Genomic DNA, 21,375 nt, shown 5'->3' on the forward strand with positions numbered 1-21,375 from the left:
GAGGTATCACATGCAATTTACTTACACTGTATATGCATAGCATATACCGGTACGTAATTTTAACGTTTCCCTTCGCTATTCTGGGTTGCCACATGAAAAATAAGCAAGCATTCAGAATGACTCATTAAATGGGATCCCAACATCATTTGCTGATCTAAAGCTGGATACCTTTCCTACCACCACAGCCATTGCTGTTTGTGAGACTCGAAACCCCAGCCCTTCGTTTGATGATCAAATCCTTCAAATCACTGGCTGCAGCAGCTTAAGGGTATAGTTGCCAATTTTTAGCCTTTTGATAGAATGATGCCGAAAACAACACAACAATGTGCTCATCTAAAATCCACCTGATGGTCAACATCATAATAAATAACTTCCAATTTTGATCATATTCGTAGAACTATGTGTATTTTGTTAAATTATCGAATGTATTGTGGAGCCTGACAAACTGCTGAAGTCATAAGACACCCACTCATGCGGAATCTTCTAGACAAAACAAAGCTACAATGTCTTATTACCAACTTCTTGGGTGTGAATGTTTCATCATTTTAGGGTTCGGGATTTTAGTACCCTGGCAGTCTCACATGCTATGAGAGGTCATCAGGTGTGATAACTCCACACAATTATTCCAGAATGCGCAAGCCATTTGGTTAGTGCAGTTGGTAGAGTGTCGGTCTACCAAGCTGAGAATTTTGTGTTTGAATCTTAGTGAAAGCAATCTTTTTCCCAACCTCAACCCATTGCTTCCGACAAACAGAAACTGTTCTTATTATAGTAAAAACTAGATGAATGTCCGGCGGTGCACGGTGTTATACAAACAGCTTATAAACAGTAGCAGGCCATGTTGTTGCCATTGGATATTTTGAGTAAGCTAGTCTCCATATTGCTTAACTTACTAACAAGAGCCGTGAGAGCAAGAGAGTGACGTTGCGTGTAACACTGAGTCGCTATGCGTATTTTAACCCAGATAATTCTTCTAATAATAATCATTCTAGCTTAATGGGTTAGCTTATCATCTTGTGCGAGATCAAATTTTCTGTGCTATGAATTCTGTGCTATGAACAGACACAGACGGCTGATGACAACAGACTTGGAGATTTATATATATAGAGTACTGAATGTCTTCACATAATGTCACATGTCAAGTCAAGAAGGATGTCAAACTATTACAAACCTTCGTTACTATTTCTTTACTGAAAAGCTGCGTCCGCTCGTTGGTCCATCTCTCTATCAGAAGCCACGGTAAGAGTTTGAGAAAAATGATTACATTCTCAAGAGTTTGAACTCACGACTTTTAGCGTGGTAGTTCAACTGCATCACTCGACCACTCACACAGATTTAGAATAATTGTACGTATAGTTATTACACCTGATGATCTCTCACGGCACACTAGACTGCCGGAAAACTAATGGTAAATAAAGTACGAGTATTAATTTTTATTCCCTCTGGATACATGACTGAGTCTACAGCGGGTACTATATGCTACATGTATGTGCACTATCTAAGGAGTGTCATTGATTCTGTATACAAGTTCTGCCTTTGACCTCAACAGCTGCAGCTTCAAGACTTCCTTATATATTATTAGCTGGTGTTCGTAGCAAGGTTTAATACTAAAATGGGATTGCCTAGTAATTGTAACCTTTCAGCTCTGGTAGTCTTGGTGATGCATTACTTGGCTTTATTCCCTTCCAAGGAACTTCAACATTACTAAACTATGACACTCTCATTGTGTTTTAGCTATCATAAATCATCTTACTCATCAGATATGCAGGGGGATGGGGGATAGTTTCTAGATCAGGGGTTCCCAACCTTTTTCATTCATTTCCCCCTTATGCCTTTTCATAAATTTGATTCCCCCACACTTTTAACTCACATGACTAAAAACAACCGCTACAAATTATAATTCCATTTTATTGTACATATCTAAACATATAACAACATATGATTAATTTTTATACAGCACGCATACAACACACAACAATACATGACCTTCAGCATGGCGGTGACCTGGTATATGACTAGGTTAACTTACTATCTAATCAAAATCTGGATGGATGTGTTCACATATATCTGGGTTCTGACTAGTAGCTCATTATTAGCAACTAGTGTTATAGATAAAACCAAAATGTTAAATGATGAAACCCAAACTCACACAGCACTGCAGGAGATAAATTGAAAATTTAAGAAATCAGACATCTCTCTGTTTTCCCCTTTGTATATTCGAAATTCCCCCCTCCTCCGGGGAACTCCTCCCTGGTTGGTAACCCCTTTTCCAGTTTGTTAATTCTTTCTGGCCTTTTACATTACTTACATTGTCGTGTTCCGACGGTTCATTGGCTTATTTAGGGCAGGCTATGGGTTTGTTCTCCATCTGCTGTCTTTTTTATCAAGAAGAGATTTCATTTTTTTCTTTGTGAGATATTTTGTTAATATTTTCCTTTTTGATACATATATTCCATGTCCAAACGAATATTTATCGTTTACTTATAGTATTGGAAATAAGAGAGATATTTGCTTTTTATTAAACTCTAAATATCCTCTTTTCACAACCACCAAGTTTCACCTGTTTATGCAGGTGTTTATCCTGTTTCTAGGATTTATATCATGCATGTGTATGTTCAGCAGATTGTTAGACTATTTTTATCATCTCCGGGTTTGCTAGCTGCTTAGCTACCTCCGCATGCATCAAGGACAATTGCCCTCAATAGACGTATTCATGGTTTGTTTTCGTGAAAACAATGTAGCAGTTTGTGTTAAAAATCTACACGGTTGCTGCAAGCTATACGATTTATAATGAAAGAAATCCGCTGTCAGGATTAATGCTAGCTGAAAATATATAACTGTTCAAAGTATTTTTTGTTTCCATTTTACTTTACTAAACAGAATTTTAATTCATTGGTGATTGGTAAAAATCTTTGAGATGAAACGTGTGTTTTAAAATGGTTTCATAAAAATATTACAAATTTCTATGAAACATTTGTATTTATTTACTAAAAACTAATTTGTCTAAATTAGTTTCAAATAAATAAGGATAAAGTTAAACTTAATTGAAAAGTAGAATTCTGCTGTAGATAACTTCAATCAATAATTTGGCCTCATTTTACTAACTCACCCAAGAAACGGCTGTCTGCTGTCACAGCTTGCTTATTTACATTGAAGTTTACCAATTATCATATTGTGTCATAGCATCAGCCTGTTTCAGCAGTCCAGTCTGACTTGGGTAGACAAAAATAAGGTAAAATCAACAATATTATATATAATTGAAAACTTACAGTGATTGCAAGCAGGAAGTAGAAGCCTGCTCAGAGTCTGATTGACTGTTGCTAGGCAATAGCCAATCCGAAGATATTAAACTGAACCCTCTGAGATACGGTGCCCTGTTCATTCAATTAGAAGGGAGCCGTAGCTAAATTTGTAATTGGTAAACTTAAATGTGAATGACAGCACAATTTCAAGTGAGTAAGAATTGAAACCAAAAAGGGTCTTGAGAAAATTTGTGAATAATCCAAGAAAACAAACTAAAAATAGATGTTTTAAATGGATTCTGTTCACGTTAGTTCTGAAAATTAGACATAATTTAATTAGAGAATTTATTGAACTTTTAATGCAAATGAGCAAGCTGCTACAACAGACAGCAGTTTCTTGGAAGAGCTAAATATAGTTCACCGAGTAATGAGTCTGTATAGGAAGGAGTTATTGATTAAAGTTGCTATGGCAGAACTGCATTTTACTTGGTGCTAAAAATATGCCAGCCCATTTTTTTGCTTCTCACAATGGTTGCTCTAGAGTAAAAATCAGCCATTGGGGATTGAAGCCAGACCTGCATCGCATCTGCTGATATTACCAGTAAAGCAAACAATTATAGCCTAACAATCGCTTTACAACTGTTTTATGTGTGCAAAAAACTCTGCAACCGAAGCAACATTTGGAGGTTGAAAAAGATTGTATCATACAGGATTTGAACATGCAACATTCACCTTCACACTACCGGCTGCATCAAACAATCGCCTTATAGTATTTTAGCATTATTATGCACATACTTATTCTATGTACTATATTGATACGCCTGATTATTTCTCCCAGTGTAACAGACTACCAGAGTAATAGTTATATATTAAAGCTCTCTGGCCGTGGATATTGTTGATGTATCATCATGCGTGCACTTATCCACCATTCATAGACTGTGGCCCATTATGTGCCTTTATCAAGACAAAAACTCTCAGAGTAACAGACTACCAGGGTAGTAATTATATTAAAAGGAAACTAATAGAGTATTGATCAGTATTAAAAGCTTTATATTATTACTTTACCTTAAAACATGTGAGTGAAGGTGTAGATTAGGCAGAGTTTCAGTGGTAGAGTTACTGATAGACATCCATGGGGCAACTTACTCCACATAGAGATTAAGTTAGCCTCTTTTATATATCTATATTTTCTATTACATTTGTGGTTTATTTTTAAATTATAATAGCTTTTTACTATTATTGATAGAAACCTTGTTTCAAAAGATTTTTGGCTTTATATGCCTTATATTCACCATCTTGCTGTAGAATTATTTTACACATACTTATTCTTTGTACTTTATTGATACACCTGACTATTTCTCACAGCGTAACAGACTGCACAGGGTACTAGCGTCTATACTAGAATTGCTGAGAATTAACCAAAAATCCTTTTCGCTAGTTATACATCTGGCACATGACTTCTGGTTGTATTTTATTTTACTAAGTTCAAATCCAGTACGATGCAATATTTTTTCCTAACCTTCAACCATAGTTTCCTTCAAGTAAACCGACAAACATGGCTCTTATCCTAGCAAAGACTAGTACGTTGACAGTATTGTGTGCCGGGAGAGCTCATCATATGTAGTAGCTATATCCATAACTATTCCATGGTGCAGGAATGTGATTGAGTGACACAGGTGGTGGTGTGCTTGTTTGTGAACCCGAATATCCGGGTTTTATTTTTGTGAGATACAACTTTTTTTTAACGCTCCAAGTGTGGTTTGGCTAAGACAAACAGACAGACAAATGGACGGCTGGACCTACTCAACTCTCATTATAGTAAAGATAAAGATTAAGAGAATTTGCAGATCAGCAGTGATAGGTGAGGATTCATGAGATGAAAGGTTTCAAAGACTTTTTGATAAGAAATTGTCAGAATTATTGTTGACAGCTCGGGCAAACAAAAAGATTGTATCAAAATAAATCTATTAATCGAGCAAGTTTCGCCGACATCTGCTGCTGAGAAATAACTTCATTCTTTGTTATTTTATGTGTAAGGAGGAGACAACCGCCTAACTTGAAAAATGTTCACTGAAAATTTTCCATGAAATGGAGGATTCATTAGTTCTGTTGACTGTGTGTAGATTGGCAAGAGAAAAGCGAAACCTAAACAGGGAAGACAGTCCTATAACCACTGGGAAGCCAATGTCACTTATCAAGGCTATCAATGTTACTTATATCAATGCTCTGACTGACACGCTAGGCAGGTGCTTTCAATCTAATGATAATGCTCTTAAGGGCTATGGTTTTCATCTATAGTGCCTAAAGAGGCTTCAGCGTATTTGTGTATGTTATAAGATTTTAAGTACCGTATCTTCCAATGTGGAGTATCGAAACAAAAATTAATTTTGAACTTTGAAAATATGAAACTATGAATGAAAATGAATTTTATGAAAATATCTACATTTGAAATAACAAGATGAAAGCTTCTGCTTTTTTCTAGCCTTTGTTCTTGGTGTTTAACTACTTCAACCCTTTACGTCAAAGCTTATTTTTATTATAAACTTCAAATTATATCAAACCTAGATAAATGCCTGGTGTTGTCCGGGTAGTAAAAAAGTCTTTGCACAAAACATCTATTTTTATTTAACATATACAACATTTACTATCATAACTTTTAAGCTTCATATCATGAGAAAAGTATTTTTGTGCAGTTCAAATAAATTTAAAAAAGTTTTTTGTGCAGCTCACATAAATTTTGAAAAAAATTACAACATCTCTGAAGGTATTTAAATGGGAATTAATCTGCAAGTAATGGCTAGATAAAGTATGATTTGTTACAGTGGCTACAATAAAAAGTGAATTAATACTGATACAATTCAAACAAACTGACAAAACAAAATAAAAACGACAAATATGTTGAGTTAACAATAACAATGAGCTCATAGGAGTGTTTGTAAAAAAGTTACTGTTGCAGCAGATGCTATCAATCAAAACTTTGAGTACGACATTACTGGTACCTCTTGATACCGGCATAAACGTAAAAATGAGATATCGAAATTAAATACATAAGTGCATGAGGGTACATTGACTGATCAAACCAAAAAAGAATGTAGAGACAATTCCGACTCGAGAATGTCCATGTATCATAAAGCCAGGAATTGTAATTTTAATAATGTTATATTGTATGAACTGTAATGAACTGTATGCATAGGATGTGTGTAAGCAACTGGCAAACATAGCTAGTCCAAACATAGCTAGCATAACTAATCTTATAATAATAGGATAAGCTGACTCAGCTACTGTAGGGCTGGTAGAGTCATTAGCATTCAGTGTGAGCACACACTGTGACATCTTCCTCTTTTAGTTGTTACAATTCAAACTGCTCTAAAATATCACAAGTCAGACACTTACAGAAAAATAACATATCTTCATAACAGTTTAAAATAATAAAAGTTGATTGCAAAACACACTTGTACAAAATCTGATTCTTGGTAGAAATTGACACTTAGTCCAAAACCACACCAAAAACAAAACATGATTTATTTTTAACTAAAAAGACACAAAATCTGGTGGATGTAGCTTACAATAATTGTCCTAATCAAGAGAAACCTAAACGAGTGGGTGGTTTGGACACTCTTCCCGACCTAGTGACAACTGAGGAAAAGCTTGAACTCATTTGATTAGGATTGGTTGCACCTGTCGATGCAGGAGTGGCGGTGCCACTCTGGTCAACAGAATTGGGAACAACAGCTAACTGACTTTGCTGAGCAGACTGGACCGGAACCAAAGTTTTATCAGAATTAGTACTTTCAACCAGTTTCTGTTGTTTATCAAGGTTATCATTAATCAAGGTTCTATCAGAATTAGTACTTTCAACGAGCCTCTGTTGTTTATCAATGTGATCATTAATCGAGGTTTTATTATAGGCATGAGAAGATCGGTTAGGTCTCAGAGATTTTATGTTGCGCCTGAAAACTTTGCCATCCAATAATTTGATGTAGTAACTTCGAGGCGTTTCCGCGTGTTCAACAATAACACTTTCTGCCCACTTTCTATGGCCTAGTTTACACCAAACTTCCATTCCTGCGCAATACTCAGTGGGAAGGGTAGCTGTGTTGTTCTGAAAGATAGCTTGTGATTGTCTTTTAACAAAGCGACTGTGTATTTCCCCTAGATGTAGTCCTTGGGGCTTGAGTTGGTGGGGTAGGCAATGTAATTGTCCTCTTAAATTTCGAGCCTGTAGCAAAACTGCCGGAGATGGGAGTTGGTCACCCAATGGAGTTGACCGTAATGTGGCCAAAACATCACACAATGTCTGACCAGATATCAACGCCTTTCTGAGGCTGTTTTTGATGGTTTGATTCATGCGTTTGGCCAACCCGTTAGAGCGTGAATGATAGGGAGAGGAAGTTATGTGTTTAACGTCATTATCCTCAATAAAGCATTTAAATTCATAAGATGTGAAATATGACGCATTGTCACTGACCAAGGTTTCAGGCCGACCAAAGTCGATGAACTGCCTTTTTAATAACTCTATGACTTCTAAAGACCGAGAAGTTTTTAATTGATAGCAGGCTGGCCACTTCGAGTATCGATCTACCGTTACCAAATAATCGTTGCCGTCGAGGTGGAAAATGTCCATACTAACCGATTGCATAGGGTATTCTGGGATATCATATGGTTCAAGGCTATACTGACTGTTTGATCTCATGTATTCTTGACAAACAGAACACGATTCTATCAAATCTCTAATCTGACCTAAATAGCCTGGCCAATAAACTGCACCTTTAGCTCGCTCAGTACATTTACTAACTCCCATGTGACCAGCATGTATTTGGTCCAACACCGTTTTCCTCATTGCTATAGGAATAACAATCTGGGCCCGGCACAGTAACAGGTCATTATGCATTGTTAGATCAGACTTTACATTCCAGTAAGGTTTTAGTGGTTCAAGGCAAGCATGTTTAGTCATTGGCCAACCATGCTTTATGTATGACGTTAGTATCTGCATTGTGGGATCTAGTTTCGTTGCCCGACTCAACTTTTCCTTGAACAGAGGCTGTGTGATAATGCCTGTGGTTATTGAATCAATCTGATCATGATCTAGTGCTTCAAGTTTATTAGCCTCAGCACCGTAGCTAGGAAGAAATGCACGTGACAATGTATCAGCTAAAATTAGGTCTCTACCTGGTTTATGAATTAAAGTGTAATCGTATCCTTGATTGCGTAGTCTCATGCGCATCAATCTAGGGCTAAGCTCATTTAAACCCTTTTTCATTATTCCAATTAGTGGAAGATGGTCTGTTTCTATCATAACATGCTGCCCGTATATGTACTGATGAAACCGCCTCAAACCATATTGAATCGCGAGGTACTCCTTCTCAATTTGCGCATATTTTCTCTGTGTTTCCGTAAGGGAGCAACTGGCATATTCTATTGGTTGGCCTGCATGCATTATTACTGCTCCCATGCCAAACTGACTGGCATCAACTGATAGGGTAACTGGCAATTCTGGATCAAACATTTTTAGCGTTGGGCTAGATGATACGAGGAATTTTAGTTTCTCAAACGCCTGCTCAGCTCCTTCGCTCCAGGACCATTCTACACCTTTTTTAGTTAGCTCGCGCAGTGGGGTGGTAACTTCCGACAGATTCGGACAGAACTTAGCTAGATATATGGCCATTCCTAAAAGCCTACTGACGTCATCTTTACACTCTGGTTTTGGCATTTTTGTAATTGCCTCCACCTTACGGACATCGGCCCTGATAGTACCATCGCCTATAACGTGACCTAGATATTTCAACTCAGACTGCCTAAAATTGCATTTCGACTCTTTCAATTTCAGATTACAATCCCTGCATCTCTGCAATACCAACTCTAAGATTTTATCGTGCTCGGTTTCAGTCGCTGCATGAATCAACAAATCATCTACGTAGCATTCCACTCCTTCAATGTCTTCAAATAATTCCGACACAGTCCGACAAAATATCTCAGGACTAGAGGATATTCCATAAGGCAATCTAAGAAATCGATATCTACCAAATGGAGTGGCAAAAGTCGTCAACAAACTGCTAGCCTCATCTAATTCAATCTGCAAAAATCCTGAGGTTGCATCTAACGTAGTGAATACTCGAGACTTCGAAAGTTTAGCAAATATTTCACTAGCTGTTGGTAATGCGAAGTGTTCGCGTTTTAGATTTTTATTTAACTGTGTAGGGTCTAGACAAATCCTAAGTGACCCGTCAGGTTTCAGTATGTTTACTATAGGGTGCACCCAGTCAGTTGCTTGTCTTACTTTAGCTATTGTGCCCTCACTTTCCATAGATTGTAACGTGAACTTTAGTTTATCCCTTAGTCTAAATGGGACCCTCCTAGCACTTTGTATAACAGGCTGAGCGTTTTCTTTTAGTTGCAAAGCATGCTTACATGGCAACCTGCCAAGACCATTGAACACATCAGTGAATTTTTTAGCTACCTTATCTGTGACGGAATCAGCCCTATCAACCAACCCAAGCTCAATGCAACTGGGCAGCCCCAATAAAGTTGCCATGTTTGTATCAGTTTTTACGACTATAAACTCCACTGTATGATACTTATTGCTAACATCCACCAGTAACATAACCTTGCCTAATACATCAAGTGCATGTCCACTAAAAGACACTAATGATCTAGCATGCTTGACAATTGTCACCTGACTATTTACGCTGGCTAGTACAGTCTGTGAAATTACATTACATGATGCTCCCGTATCCACTTTTAATCGTAATGGCTTACCATTGCACTTAGCATTGATTGTCCATTCTCTTCTGTCATTGATGGCAAATGCAATGTCTCCGGTATTAACGTTGTCAGGTTCCGATACCTCATTGGCAGTGTTGTTGCTGTTATCTCGTGAAGATAAGCATGCAGTGGAAAAGTGATTTTTACGGGAACATTTCCTGCACACCTTTCCGTAAGCTGGGCACCTCCCTCGTTGATGTTCCATAGCACAGTATTTACAGTTCTTTATCGTTTGTAACAGTCCAGTTCTATATTTTCTATCCGATTGTAGGTTTGGGCTCTTGCTCTCTGACATGGATACTTTCTGTTGAGGGGGTACGACACTTCGTATGGCATTAACACCATCTGTCGCGTGGTTCATTTCTCTGAGGTATTGCGTGGTAGCCTCTTTACGTTGGCATACTGAGATAACCTCCTGTAATGTAGGATTGCCTGGCAAGTTGAATATATCCTCACGAACCAACTTGGACGATATACCTGCTACAATTCGATCCACTAGCGCTTTGTCTTTCTCATCAGCATGGAATTCACAAGTTGTGATGAGGTCTCGAAGTGCTGTCACAAAGCTTTCGAATGGCTCGCCTTGCTTCTGAACTCTGCTGTGAAATTTGAATCGCTCAAAGACTGTCTTTACCTGAGGGTTGAAGTGTTCAGTGAACGCTTTCTTTACTTCTGCAATGTCTTTTCGATCAGCTATGTTCAGTGTTCGAAATATTTCTTGGCCTTGTGCGCCAAGCAGTGTCAATAAAGTCGCTACTTGTATTTCTCCATCCTTTTTAGTCTTTTCTGTTGCTATCATGTAAAAATCATATTGCTCGAGCCATGCTTTCCAACTTCTACTAGTCTCGCTGGGATTGTCTGTAGAATTTACAAAACTTGCCGGCGGCTTGAGCCCTCCTTCTGCCATGTTTTCTTTTCGTTCTCCTCAAAAATCCCGTCCTGACACCATATCATAAAGCCAGGAATTGTAATTTTAATAATGTTATATTGTATGAACTGTAATGAACTGTATGCATAGGATGTGTGTAAGCAACTGGCAAACATAGCTAGTCCAAACATAGCTAGCATAACTAATCTTATAATAATAGGATAAGCTGACTCAGCTACTGTAGGGCTGGTAGAGTCATTAGCATTCAGTGTGAGCACACACTGTGACACCATGTGAACATTTTTAGTTTTGCAATTTCTAGCGATTGCCGTTTGCAATAACCGGATATTGAAGATTTAAGTTGTTCCGTTACAGTTGCACTGTCACGGAACATTGGAAACTAAATTGAAATACGTGAATAAAAAAATGAATGACGGATTTTGAAATGGCTTTTTTAGCTTTCATCGCAATCAGGATACCGTAAATAAGCGAAAAATGATACGAACAGCTTAGCCTTGTGGTTAAGTACGCGTGTGTGCATACTTGCAATTCCAATCGCCGTGAGATCAACTTCAGTTTGGTGGAGATTTTTCATTGCTAAATTTTAACCGCTACAGCTGGACACAGTGATGACAGAAAAAAATGACCAACAAAAGACAAACGCTGAGATTTATATGGATACTTGTTCTGCTTTTATAACCTTTATTGTATTTCTAACAATCTTATGGTGTACTTGCTACTTATTGTAGAAGGTTAAATTCTCAGATACTAGGCCAGGCTGACATAATTTAAGATGTTGAAGTTTTTGCAATTTTTAGTTTATAAAAAACTTGACTTTCAAATTTTTTGGTTATTTTTATGAAAGCAAAGTAATAAGCAATTGAAATTGGTAAAACAATCTTCTGTAGTTGTTATACTTGCTGGATAGACTATTCTCCAACACTAGCAACACACTGCATATAAATATACTTTTCTTGGTTTTTCAGCATTGGAATAGAGGGTAAAATATTTCCCAAAGTTGCTCGGCTCTGTAATATATTGCATAAACATAAACAATGCTTTTGTTGCCCCTTTCTGTTAAAATCAAGGCATCCCAATGAGAGGCTTAGGATATTTTACATTTACAGTATATGCATGCGTATAGAGCATATACATGTATACATATGGAGTATATAGGCTACATGTATGCATATAGAGTATATACAAGTATACATATGGAGTATATACATGTATACATATGGAGTATATAGGCTACATATATTTATATGGAGTATATACATGTATTCATATAAAGTATATACATGTATAAATATGGAGTATATAGGCTACATGTATTCATATGGAGTAAAAAAATTTTTACAGCGAAAACATGCCGTAATGAGGGGACGAAAAAACTTTGTGTTTCAAATAAAAAAAGCAAAAAAATGTAAAACAGGGATGCAGCATCTCAGAGGTGCACTGCATCTTGTTATAATAAATATATGTTTAACAGGTTAGATAACATAATAATTTTATGGTATCTGTCAATAAAAGGAACCATCTGGTTTTTGTTTATTTATATAACAGAAATAACTTCTAAAGTTATTAGAGTATTGATCAAGACATCAATTATTGCTGACTTACATTACATAGTCCTGTGTGCTGCTGCTAAATTCTCAAAAAAAGATGTTAGAGCTGCTGAGATGGCCACTAATAAATTCAACTTGCTGTTGAGTCATTCATACTTATCAATTTTTCAACAGTAGAAATTTCTTTGTGAGAGCTGCCAGAGTTGAATACATTATGGTAGTATCCTTAAAGGTAGTTCAACTATTACCTAATAAAAAGAACTGTAGTGAAAAACCAACATATGTACATAATTTCATTTGTTTGTGGGCATCTATAGCAATGTAACTGCAGCTAGATATAAAATTTTATTCCAAGAAACAAAAGCAAATACAAAATAAAGTAAATGTCAACAGCGGTGACATTGGAGGACAAAGGTCAACACTCGAATTTGAGCTCAACAGCTGATGTTAATACGAAAGACCATTTACACCATTTGGGCAAGTCTGGGCACATCTTTTTCTTCTGAGCGTTTTAACACTGATCAAGTTTTGTCAATTTCAATCTTCGAGCATTTTAGCAGTCAGATCATCTAAAACAAAAAACAAAATCTCAAATGATGGAAAAATGCCTATAAATTTTGATAAGATTTTCTCAAATTTGATGTAATCACATCTTTAACTTTGAAAGAGAACTCGATATACTACGCATAGAGCTTATTATGGAATAAGTAAAACAGATTCTATTAAAATAGATTGGTGTTACAATTTGTTACTTGCCTTGCACCAGCAAGGAACAACTTATGGCGAGGATAAAGTTTGTAAGTCAAAGTTGGTCAAAACTTTTATAAGCCATGTAGTTCATTGAGCAAAAGTCTTATAGGTCAAAATTTTATGTACTTTTGTTTTAGAGCTAACTTCAAATATAAAAAGGTTTATAAAGCAAGGATTTTGTAGGTCAGATAGTCTTTTGGTCAAATATTTTATAGGTCAAAATTAATATGTCAAGGCGTTTCACAATCAAAACTTGTGTCTTAAAACTTCTCTGTTTATACAGATTAAGGACAGCAAAGACAATATTACATCGATATTTCCGATCCAAGGTAATATTTAAGATGGTTAAATCATCAGTTGAGTGTAACCTAGAAAAGCTGGATTACCTAAGTGTGTGTATATATATATACATTGTGACAAACAGTGTCCGTTATCCATCGATAACAATTAAACCCTGTCTTTTATTGACCAGTGAATATCCGTGCCGAAGTACAGAATTAATGGGCCAGTAAAGGATAATCAGATAGTTCGTTGTCTTTGGTTGAGCCACTAGATACTCCTAATATTATTGGCTGAGCAACTAGATAATCTAATACTACTGGCTGAGCAACTAGATAATCTAATATTATTGGCCGAGCAATTAGGCACTCTAATATCATTGGCTTATTGAATGGCAGTATTTGTAATTGCTTTATCTAACACAGTAAGCGTATATATAAGCTGAGAGGGACAAGAATGTCACTACATGAACGCTGACAACACTACTTTGAGCTACAATGAAGAAGGACTTGCTTAATATACTGCTGCTGCATTTGATTGTCGTGCAACTCACGGATGCTAACTACTTCGGGAAAAGATACTCTCTAGGTTTGTATTTTTGGAGGACAAATGTTGACAACTCGGACATACTTATTGAGTGATTATAGACATTAGTTTTTTGAGATGCCAAATGTAACTTTTTAGACATAACAAATTGAAAGCAGTAATTGGGTAAAAATGTTGATCAGAAATTTCACTTCTCTCAATTCTACTGAAAATTCCATAGATGAAACACCACAACATCGCTTTTCGATTTCATAACTAAAATTAAAATTTGGTTTATGACTACTTAGCGTAGACTGTGATCCCTAAAGCTGTATGTAAAGGTATACATTACTCTCATGATGTGAACATAACGTATTTTTTAGCTCTAATAGTTATTCTGTTGTAAGCTACCGGGAGCTCTTAAAGCTTTTGCGTTGTGTTGTTGTCAACACATTCCGTATCGGTTAAGCAACCACCTGCGTGGCATGTCATATAATATGGCAAAACACTCATGCTTTTGCAGAACTGACAGTTCTAGCTAGTAGCTATCTACTGTTTTCAAAAAGAAAACTTGGTGCCAATTTTGCCTTAAGAACTGGTTGAAGAAATAATAATAATAAATATAATTTTGTCAACTGATTTATAAACAGCAAAATGTTTTTATTCAGATGAAGATGAAGGATCTACAGCGCTGCCTGTACAGCTGCCACCATTAGACACAGCAGATGCCAGAAGATCTGATGATAGCAATAAGGAAATATATAGAAGCAAACTTCTCCATATGCTGCTGAAACAGATTGATGAAGACTTATACAAGGAAAGCCGGATCAGAGGTAAAGCGCATCTTTCTATTTTTTCACGTACATGTAATTATAAGTTTGGTGTAAAACTTGTTTAAGCGGCTAAACAATTATTACTACATAACTGTGAATATAGCTAGTAAATAATACATATTAATAATTAATAATATATAATATAATAATATATATAATGATTAATATATAGCTGTGAATAACGTTTGTCAAAATAAATATTGACTAGTCCCTTGACAGTTGAGTGTGTTGTGAGAGATGGTCAGGTGTGCCGATAGCCACAGGGAATAAGTACAGGCACAATTATTCTGAAATACCAATAGGTGAATGGTTAGTCCAGGTGTTGGAGTATTGCTAAATATCATGAGATCGAATCCCATAGGACACTGTCTTTATCTCAATTTCTAACAGTGGCTTTGGACAGACTGATACAGCTCTCATTATAGTAGACTGGTACTCCGGCAGTCGGGTGTACTGTGAGAATCAGGTGTAATAACTATATGTACAATTATTCTGAAACTGAAAAGGGTGGAGAATTGGTGCAGTTGTTAGAGTGTAGTGCTACCATGCTGAAAGTCGTGAGTTCCAATCCCGTACAATGCAATCTTTTTTCCAAAATTCAACCATGGCTTTGGGTACGACTTTTAGATAGACATGACTTTTATTATAATAAAGATTATATTTTTGATGTTATATTATATTATAATACATATTATAATTATATATATTATATACATTATATTGAAACTCAATTATAACTTCAGCGGTATGTCAAAGAATTTACCTATTCTTTTTAATATTTCTATTCACTGACAATGCCAAAATGCTATTAGAATCTCCTCAGAAGTTTTGGGTTAATTGTTCTTATGTTAATAATGGGTCTTATTTTACCTGTCATTGTTTTTGGCAGAAAATTATCTGATTTTGGGCACGTGAGACCTGGAATGGTCCTTTTTTGCCGAATCCCTGTTCAGGAAGTAATTTAAGGTCACGACTGTTGGCCATTCCGGAATTCTAACTGCAGACTTCCTTTCTTGAATCTAGCATACCAAACTACTCTCAGGCTTTACTCGTAGGTAAAACAAACAATTAGTTAACACATTAGTGTAAACTTGTGCTTTAGTTTAGCTAGAAAGATGGCAGTTGAGATGGTCTTCAAATTATCCCAAAGTTTTGAGGCAAAATATTTTAGGCAAACTGGCGTAAGCACAGAGAAGGTTTGGACAAAATCAGCCTAAAATGTGAAAATACATTTACACAGACAAACAGACAGACACAATGACGAAATAGAATCAGAATAAGTTTGAAAAATTTTTTCAAACTTTAAGTATGATGCAAATCTCCCAGAAGTATTCCTCCTAATTACCTGTGTCCATCTCTTCTATACCACAATATTTTTATAGTACTGAGTATAGCAAGAGGTCATTTATTTTTTGATAGCATATTGATTTTCAGATGTTTCAACAGACATGTCTTCTGTAGTACGCTTAGTTTTACCTACTCTCTGAGTTGAGATAAGTGTTGAGTTTAGCAAGCCACGGTACAGTGTTTGCTGGAACTCAACTGTGACGTAGCATGTTGCGTAACGCTATCAATAGAAAATAAAAACAAGTTCTCTGGCTGATATTCTAAAAGAAGTTTTAGAAATCAATACTTTAAAAATGACCCTGCTCTTTTCTACGCTACTGCACTAGATTTGTTACATATGTGACAGTTTGTAATACCTTGGCTCTTATGTTTGCTGTAGGCGAGGAGAATTTAAAACCAGAAGTCTATGGAAAAGACCTTAGACACATTTGGAATCCGTACTTACTATGATGGGAAGAAAAGAGCCATACATCTAGCTAGCAACGTCTCTAATAGTATTATTGGCAGCGTAAGCTGACAGATGTCGGAATTCTATTACAGGAAGCTACGATGATTTCTCAGAAATCTAGTTATTATTATTCTATAATCACTTTTGGTTTGATGCTAAATAAAAATATTACATTTGTATATAATAGGATTTTTGAATATTCTACCAGTAATAAATGAATGCAAGTGCCGTGCTGTTGCTAATCAGATGAAATACCAAGAGTGACATAAAATACACAGCATTTGAAATACAGAACGCAGAGTGATTTATTTGATTAAAACAATAGTGATTATAAATGTTTTATAGCATTGCTAGCTGTGCTACCTGAGCGTTGCCTGGGTATTAAAAATCAGCTTATAAACAATGAGAAGTAATGATAGTTGTCTGCCATTTGCTATTAGCCTGGCACAATGCCAATGGATAATTTGAGTAAGCTTTCTAATAAGAGCTGCGGCTTCAACTTAAGTTATGTCATGACTTTGCGTCATCACCGAAAGCGTAGCGTATTTGCTCCCATATAGCGACATATATTGCATAGCGAATCTATCAAGCTTGCGTGGCTTATAGTTAGTAGGGCTGTTGGACTAGCAAACGGGAGGTTCCACGATCAAATCTTCTGTTTTACGGAGTCTTTATTCCAAGATTTTAATACTTGGACACACATACACACATATACTCTAACATACACACCAATTTTGAGATATATAAAAATAGATATTTTGTAAGCCAGTTCCTACATATAGTAAATAGGGATTGTACAAGAAGGAAAACCAATATTTATATTTAATATTGTTAGCTATTACAAATGGTAACATGCCAAACTACAAACAACAGTTCAAAAATTAAAATAATAGTTCCACTGTTTTAAATTACAGTTCGGTTTAAAATTAATTATAAAAATTAGATTTAAAGTGAGAAAATTATTATCTCAAACTCAAAGAGAAAATGGTTTTCTCTTTGCCAATTTATTTAATGTAACAACAAGTTATATAAACAATTGAATATAAGTGAAGATTCCTGCATTATGTCAAAACTAACTGGAAAAATATAAACAACGATTAGATTTTAGAGCAATTACATGGGTCGTCAACTTTTGACGTCAATCCATGTTGATCCGAAGACTCCCTTTACACAGTTCTATATTAAGTTATATATCAATTATATATTCCTTTCTATAAATGTGGTTTGTTAAACAATCTCTTAAGCTATAAGTTTGGGCCAACGATAGTAGTACAGTCTCTGTTGCTGTCGGCCATTTCAACGATGACTGCCTTATGGTTTAAACTTTATCTCTGATTTCCATGCTGCTCTGTTTTCTGCTTTCTCTTACCATCTGTTTGCGTTTAGTTGCCTCAACTTCATGTTTTGCTCCACTACATCATAGGGCACAGAATAACAGATGACTTAAATACAGTAAAGCCTTTAAACTTTACAGTAAAACCTCTAAATATAAAGTTTATTTCCTCCAAGATCTGCTTTGCGTGTTAAAATCGCTGGGTGTTACGACAAATATTACTATAAAAACACTCTAGTTCATTGAAATCAACTTATAGTGAAATAACTTAACGCTAAATGTATAGTGGAACCTTCAGGTGATTATACCTAGCATTAACACAAATGCGGTATGTAAAAATATATCAAAACCTTAATAAAAGAAATTAATAAAGCAATAATATATATCAAAGTGTTATTGTTACTATACCTTTTTTATTATCTTATTGGCAATAATTTCATTTCAAACAGAAATATTTTTTAAATTATGCCACACAAGAATCACAAAAAAGGACAACATTTAGTCATTCAAATAAATGGTTAGAAATATAACATTTAGAATATCTTTCACTGAAAAGAATATTAAGTAGAGTACGGTAAAAAGGAGTTAGCAATATTATTTTTAAAATTATAGTTAGAGGTTGTATGCAATTTTGTTGATATCACATAAATTGAAATAAGTTGGAAACATGCAATTGTCGCCTACTAACTGGCACACAATAATTTTATCTCAAACAGAATGCTTTCCAAATTATGTCATACAAGAATCATAAAAAGGCAGCAATCAGACAATCAAATTAAACAAATGGTTTGACATATAGTGTCTAAAATACATTTTTTCTGTTATCTGAACAGATTTTAGGTAGAGCATCATTCAAGCGGCGAAGCAATAGTATTTTCAAAAGAATTGTTAAATATCGTATGCAGTTTGTTCATATCACGAGAGCAAAAATGAGTTGAAAACCTGCAAATGTCCCGTAAGAAATAAAGAAATAAACCATAAAAGATCTTAAACCTATAGTCGCAATAAAATAAACACTTATTACAGGCAGAACCAGAATACGTAAGAATTTGGAGAAATCCTTAATTGGAATAAGGTATGCTGGAATATGATGTTGAGTTGCATTTAGAGAAAATACCTTAGAGACACACGAGCATCTCTAAGAGGAAGTAGAGGTGATAGAAATATACAAATACTCTAGCTTAACTAAATAAAGTGTAAGCTAATTTAGTTTATGGTTTCTTTAATACTTTTATACATTTAAAAAAATGGTATGTTAGAAAAATTGTATGTTAAAAAAAGTGTACGTTGGAAAAAGTGTATGTTAGAAAAAGTGTATGCTGGAAAAAGTGTATGCTAGAAAAACTGTTTGTTAAAAAAATTGTATGTTAGAAAAATTCTATGTTAAAAAAATTGTATGTTAAAAAAATTGTATGTTAGAAAAATTGTACGTTAGAAAAATTGTATGCTAGAAAAATTGTATGTTAGAAAAAGAGTATGTTAGAAAAATTGAATGTTAGAAAAATTGTATGTTAAAAAAATTGTATATTAAAAAATTTTTATGTTAAAAAAATTGTACGTTGGAAAAATTGTATGTTAGAAAAATGGTATGTTAGATAAAATGTTTGCTAAAAAATTGTATTTTAGAAACATTGTATGTTATGGTAATGTTACAAGTCTAGAAATACTGTATCCTCTTTAATATAATGAAAGCTGAGGCTATCTATTGGAAGACATGGGATTCGAACTCGAGACTAGCCTAGTAGATCATCACTCTAACACCTACCCCAATCAATCATTTCTTTGCTATATCTGTACTATAGTGAGAGTCATGTCTGTTCGTCTGTCTGCCCGTGTCTATGTGTTAAGAAAACTCATCTGTTGAGATCATGGTATGTAGAGGTTTGACTGTAACGTTCCTAAAAGAGAAGGGACACAGTCAACATATGTACGGTAACTAAAACTACGATAGATTGATTAAAGGTCTCGCTCCATCCTGTGTCTGATATTATGATTACTTCAATAGTCTCTCAATCGTATGCTTATTAATATTCTTATCTTAGACAATGTTGTTATTAATGTTATCACTGATTAAATCGACAATAGCTTTATGTTGTATTTAGATAATATAGTATAATATAGTATAATATAATAATAATATCTGGCAGATTTTAAGATAACTAGATAGCACAGATATCACTAACTAATCTAGATAGTTTTCATGTTTGCTCTTCAGGGTACCCCTTACCATTACAATAGTTTTAAATAGTTGTATTGAATCAGAGTAACTTCCCATTAGTTAGTTTTGTATGAAATTTTTATACCTTTCTATTTTCAATATTGGTCGAATCCCTAGTTTACTATCACATATACTATCATATTTTTTAGCAGTTTCTTGAAAAAAGCTAAAAACATGATAGCCAACTCTACCTCATCACCAGACTGTCATACCAAGTAGACATCTTTACCTTCTTAGGATTAAAAGGAAAAAGTAAAAACAATTACATTCGACAACCACAGCACAGTAATACACATTTACGAATAAAAAATAAAGTTTCAAAAATTACACAACATTAGATATAAACAATAAACATAAATATTGCAAGTACATACACAAAAGAAAAAATTCTTGAACAATAAAATAACATTCAACATTTTCAATAAAGCTAAATATAAAATGCTAAGCAAAGTTAAACATTGAAAATACAACCAAGTATTATATATCTATTGCAGCTCTATTGTAGTAAGCAATCAACTGTTGTGAAACAAGATAAAACCCATTTTTGCTGTTTAAAGGAAATTCCTTGCTTTATTTTAAATATTTTATTGCAAAAATATGTTTAGTTACATTTTTTCTACATTTGTGATCAGAGCTCTCTTGTTAGGCAATGTTGAAATGCCTTTTTCTGAGAAGTCAGTCTGTCTATAGGTGGAAACAGCTGCTGTCCACACCTTTGCTGAATGTCAAAATGGATCAACTTCGCTGTTGAAATAGGATGTGTACGTGAGACAACAGCAGGAGATATCACAGAACGAGACGTTGCATCACATCAGACCTATAGCAAGTGGGTGGTTTTTCCTATATCCTCATAGACTAGGAGGTGTTGCATTCGTGACACAAACAAAAGGTTGATCCGTAAACAAGGCTAGCTATTAGTAGCTGTGGATGGGTGGTCTCCGCTACATCCTCATTGGCTGAGCTATGCGCTTTTCATCTTTTAAAAAAGTTACTTTCGTTGTTCTTGGCCTTTTTTAAACAAAGCGCTAGCGTTATTTAGAATTACTCCAGTAAGTTTGCTCCCCGAGGAGCTATGGCTGACCATGCTGACTATCTGTTTTGTAACTTACAGGATATCACTTGAAAGTATTTATACACAGCATCCGTGACAGCAACAAAAGGTTGTTGAAGTAAATAAATTGTTTGCACCGATTAATCGCCTC

General features: G+C 35.1%; 1 protein-coding gene across 1 annotated transcript; it reads left to right on the top strand.

Moving 5' to 3' along the window:
• The first annotated feature begins 13,943 nt into the window (after nt 1–13,943).
• LOC137405444 (uncharacterized) lies at nt 13,944–16,736 on the top strand. The gene is made up of 3 exons (XM_068091710.1): nt 13,944–14,057; nt 14,663–14,827; nt 16,554–16,736. Exons 1-3 carry the CDS (start codon nt 13,967–13,969, stop codon nt 16,622–16,624), a joined length of 327 nt encoding a protein of 108 aa, XP_067947811.1. The 5' UTR covers nt 13,944–13,966; the 3' UTR covers nt 16,625–16,736.
• Nucleotides 16,737–21,375: the final 4,639 nt, after the last annotated feature.

This window comes from Watersipora subatra, chromosome 9, assembly GCF_963576615.1.
Source record: "Watersipora subatra chromosome 9, tzWatSuba1.1, whole genome shotgun sequence".
In the NCBI taxonomy this organism is placed as follows: domain Eukaryota; kingdom Metazoa; phylum Bryozoa; class Gymnolaemata; order Cheilostomatida; family Watersiporidae; genus Watersipora; species Watersipora subatra.

Excerpts from the sequence above, each read along its gene's own strand:
- LOC137405444 (XM_068091710.1), top strand. The coding sequence starts at position 13,967 with ATGAAGAAGGACTTGCTTAATATACTGCTGCTGCATTTGATTGTCGTG. Across the intron at positions 14,058-14,662 it reads CGGGAAAAGATACTCTCTAG|ATGAAGATGAAGGATCTACA; the intron begins GTTTGTATTTTT and ends GTTTTTATTCAG. Across the intron at positions 14,828-16,553 it reads CAAGGAAAGCCGGATCAGAG|GCGAGGAGAATTTAAAACCA; the intron begins GTAAAGCGCATC and ends TGTTTGCTGTAG.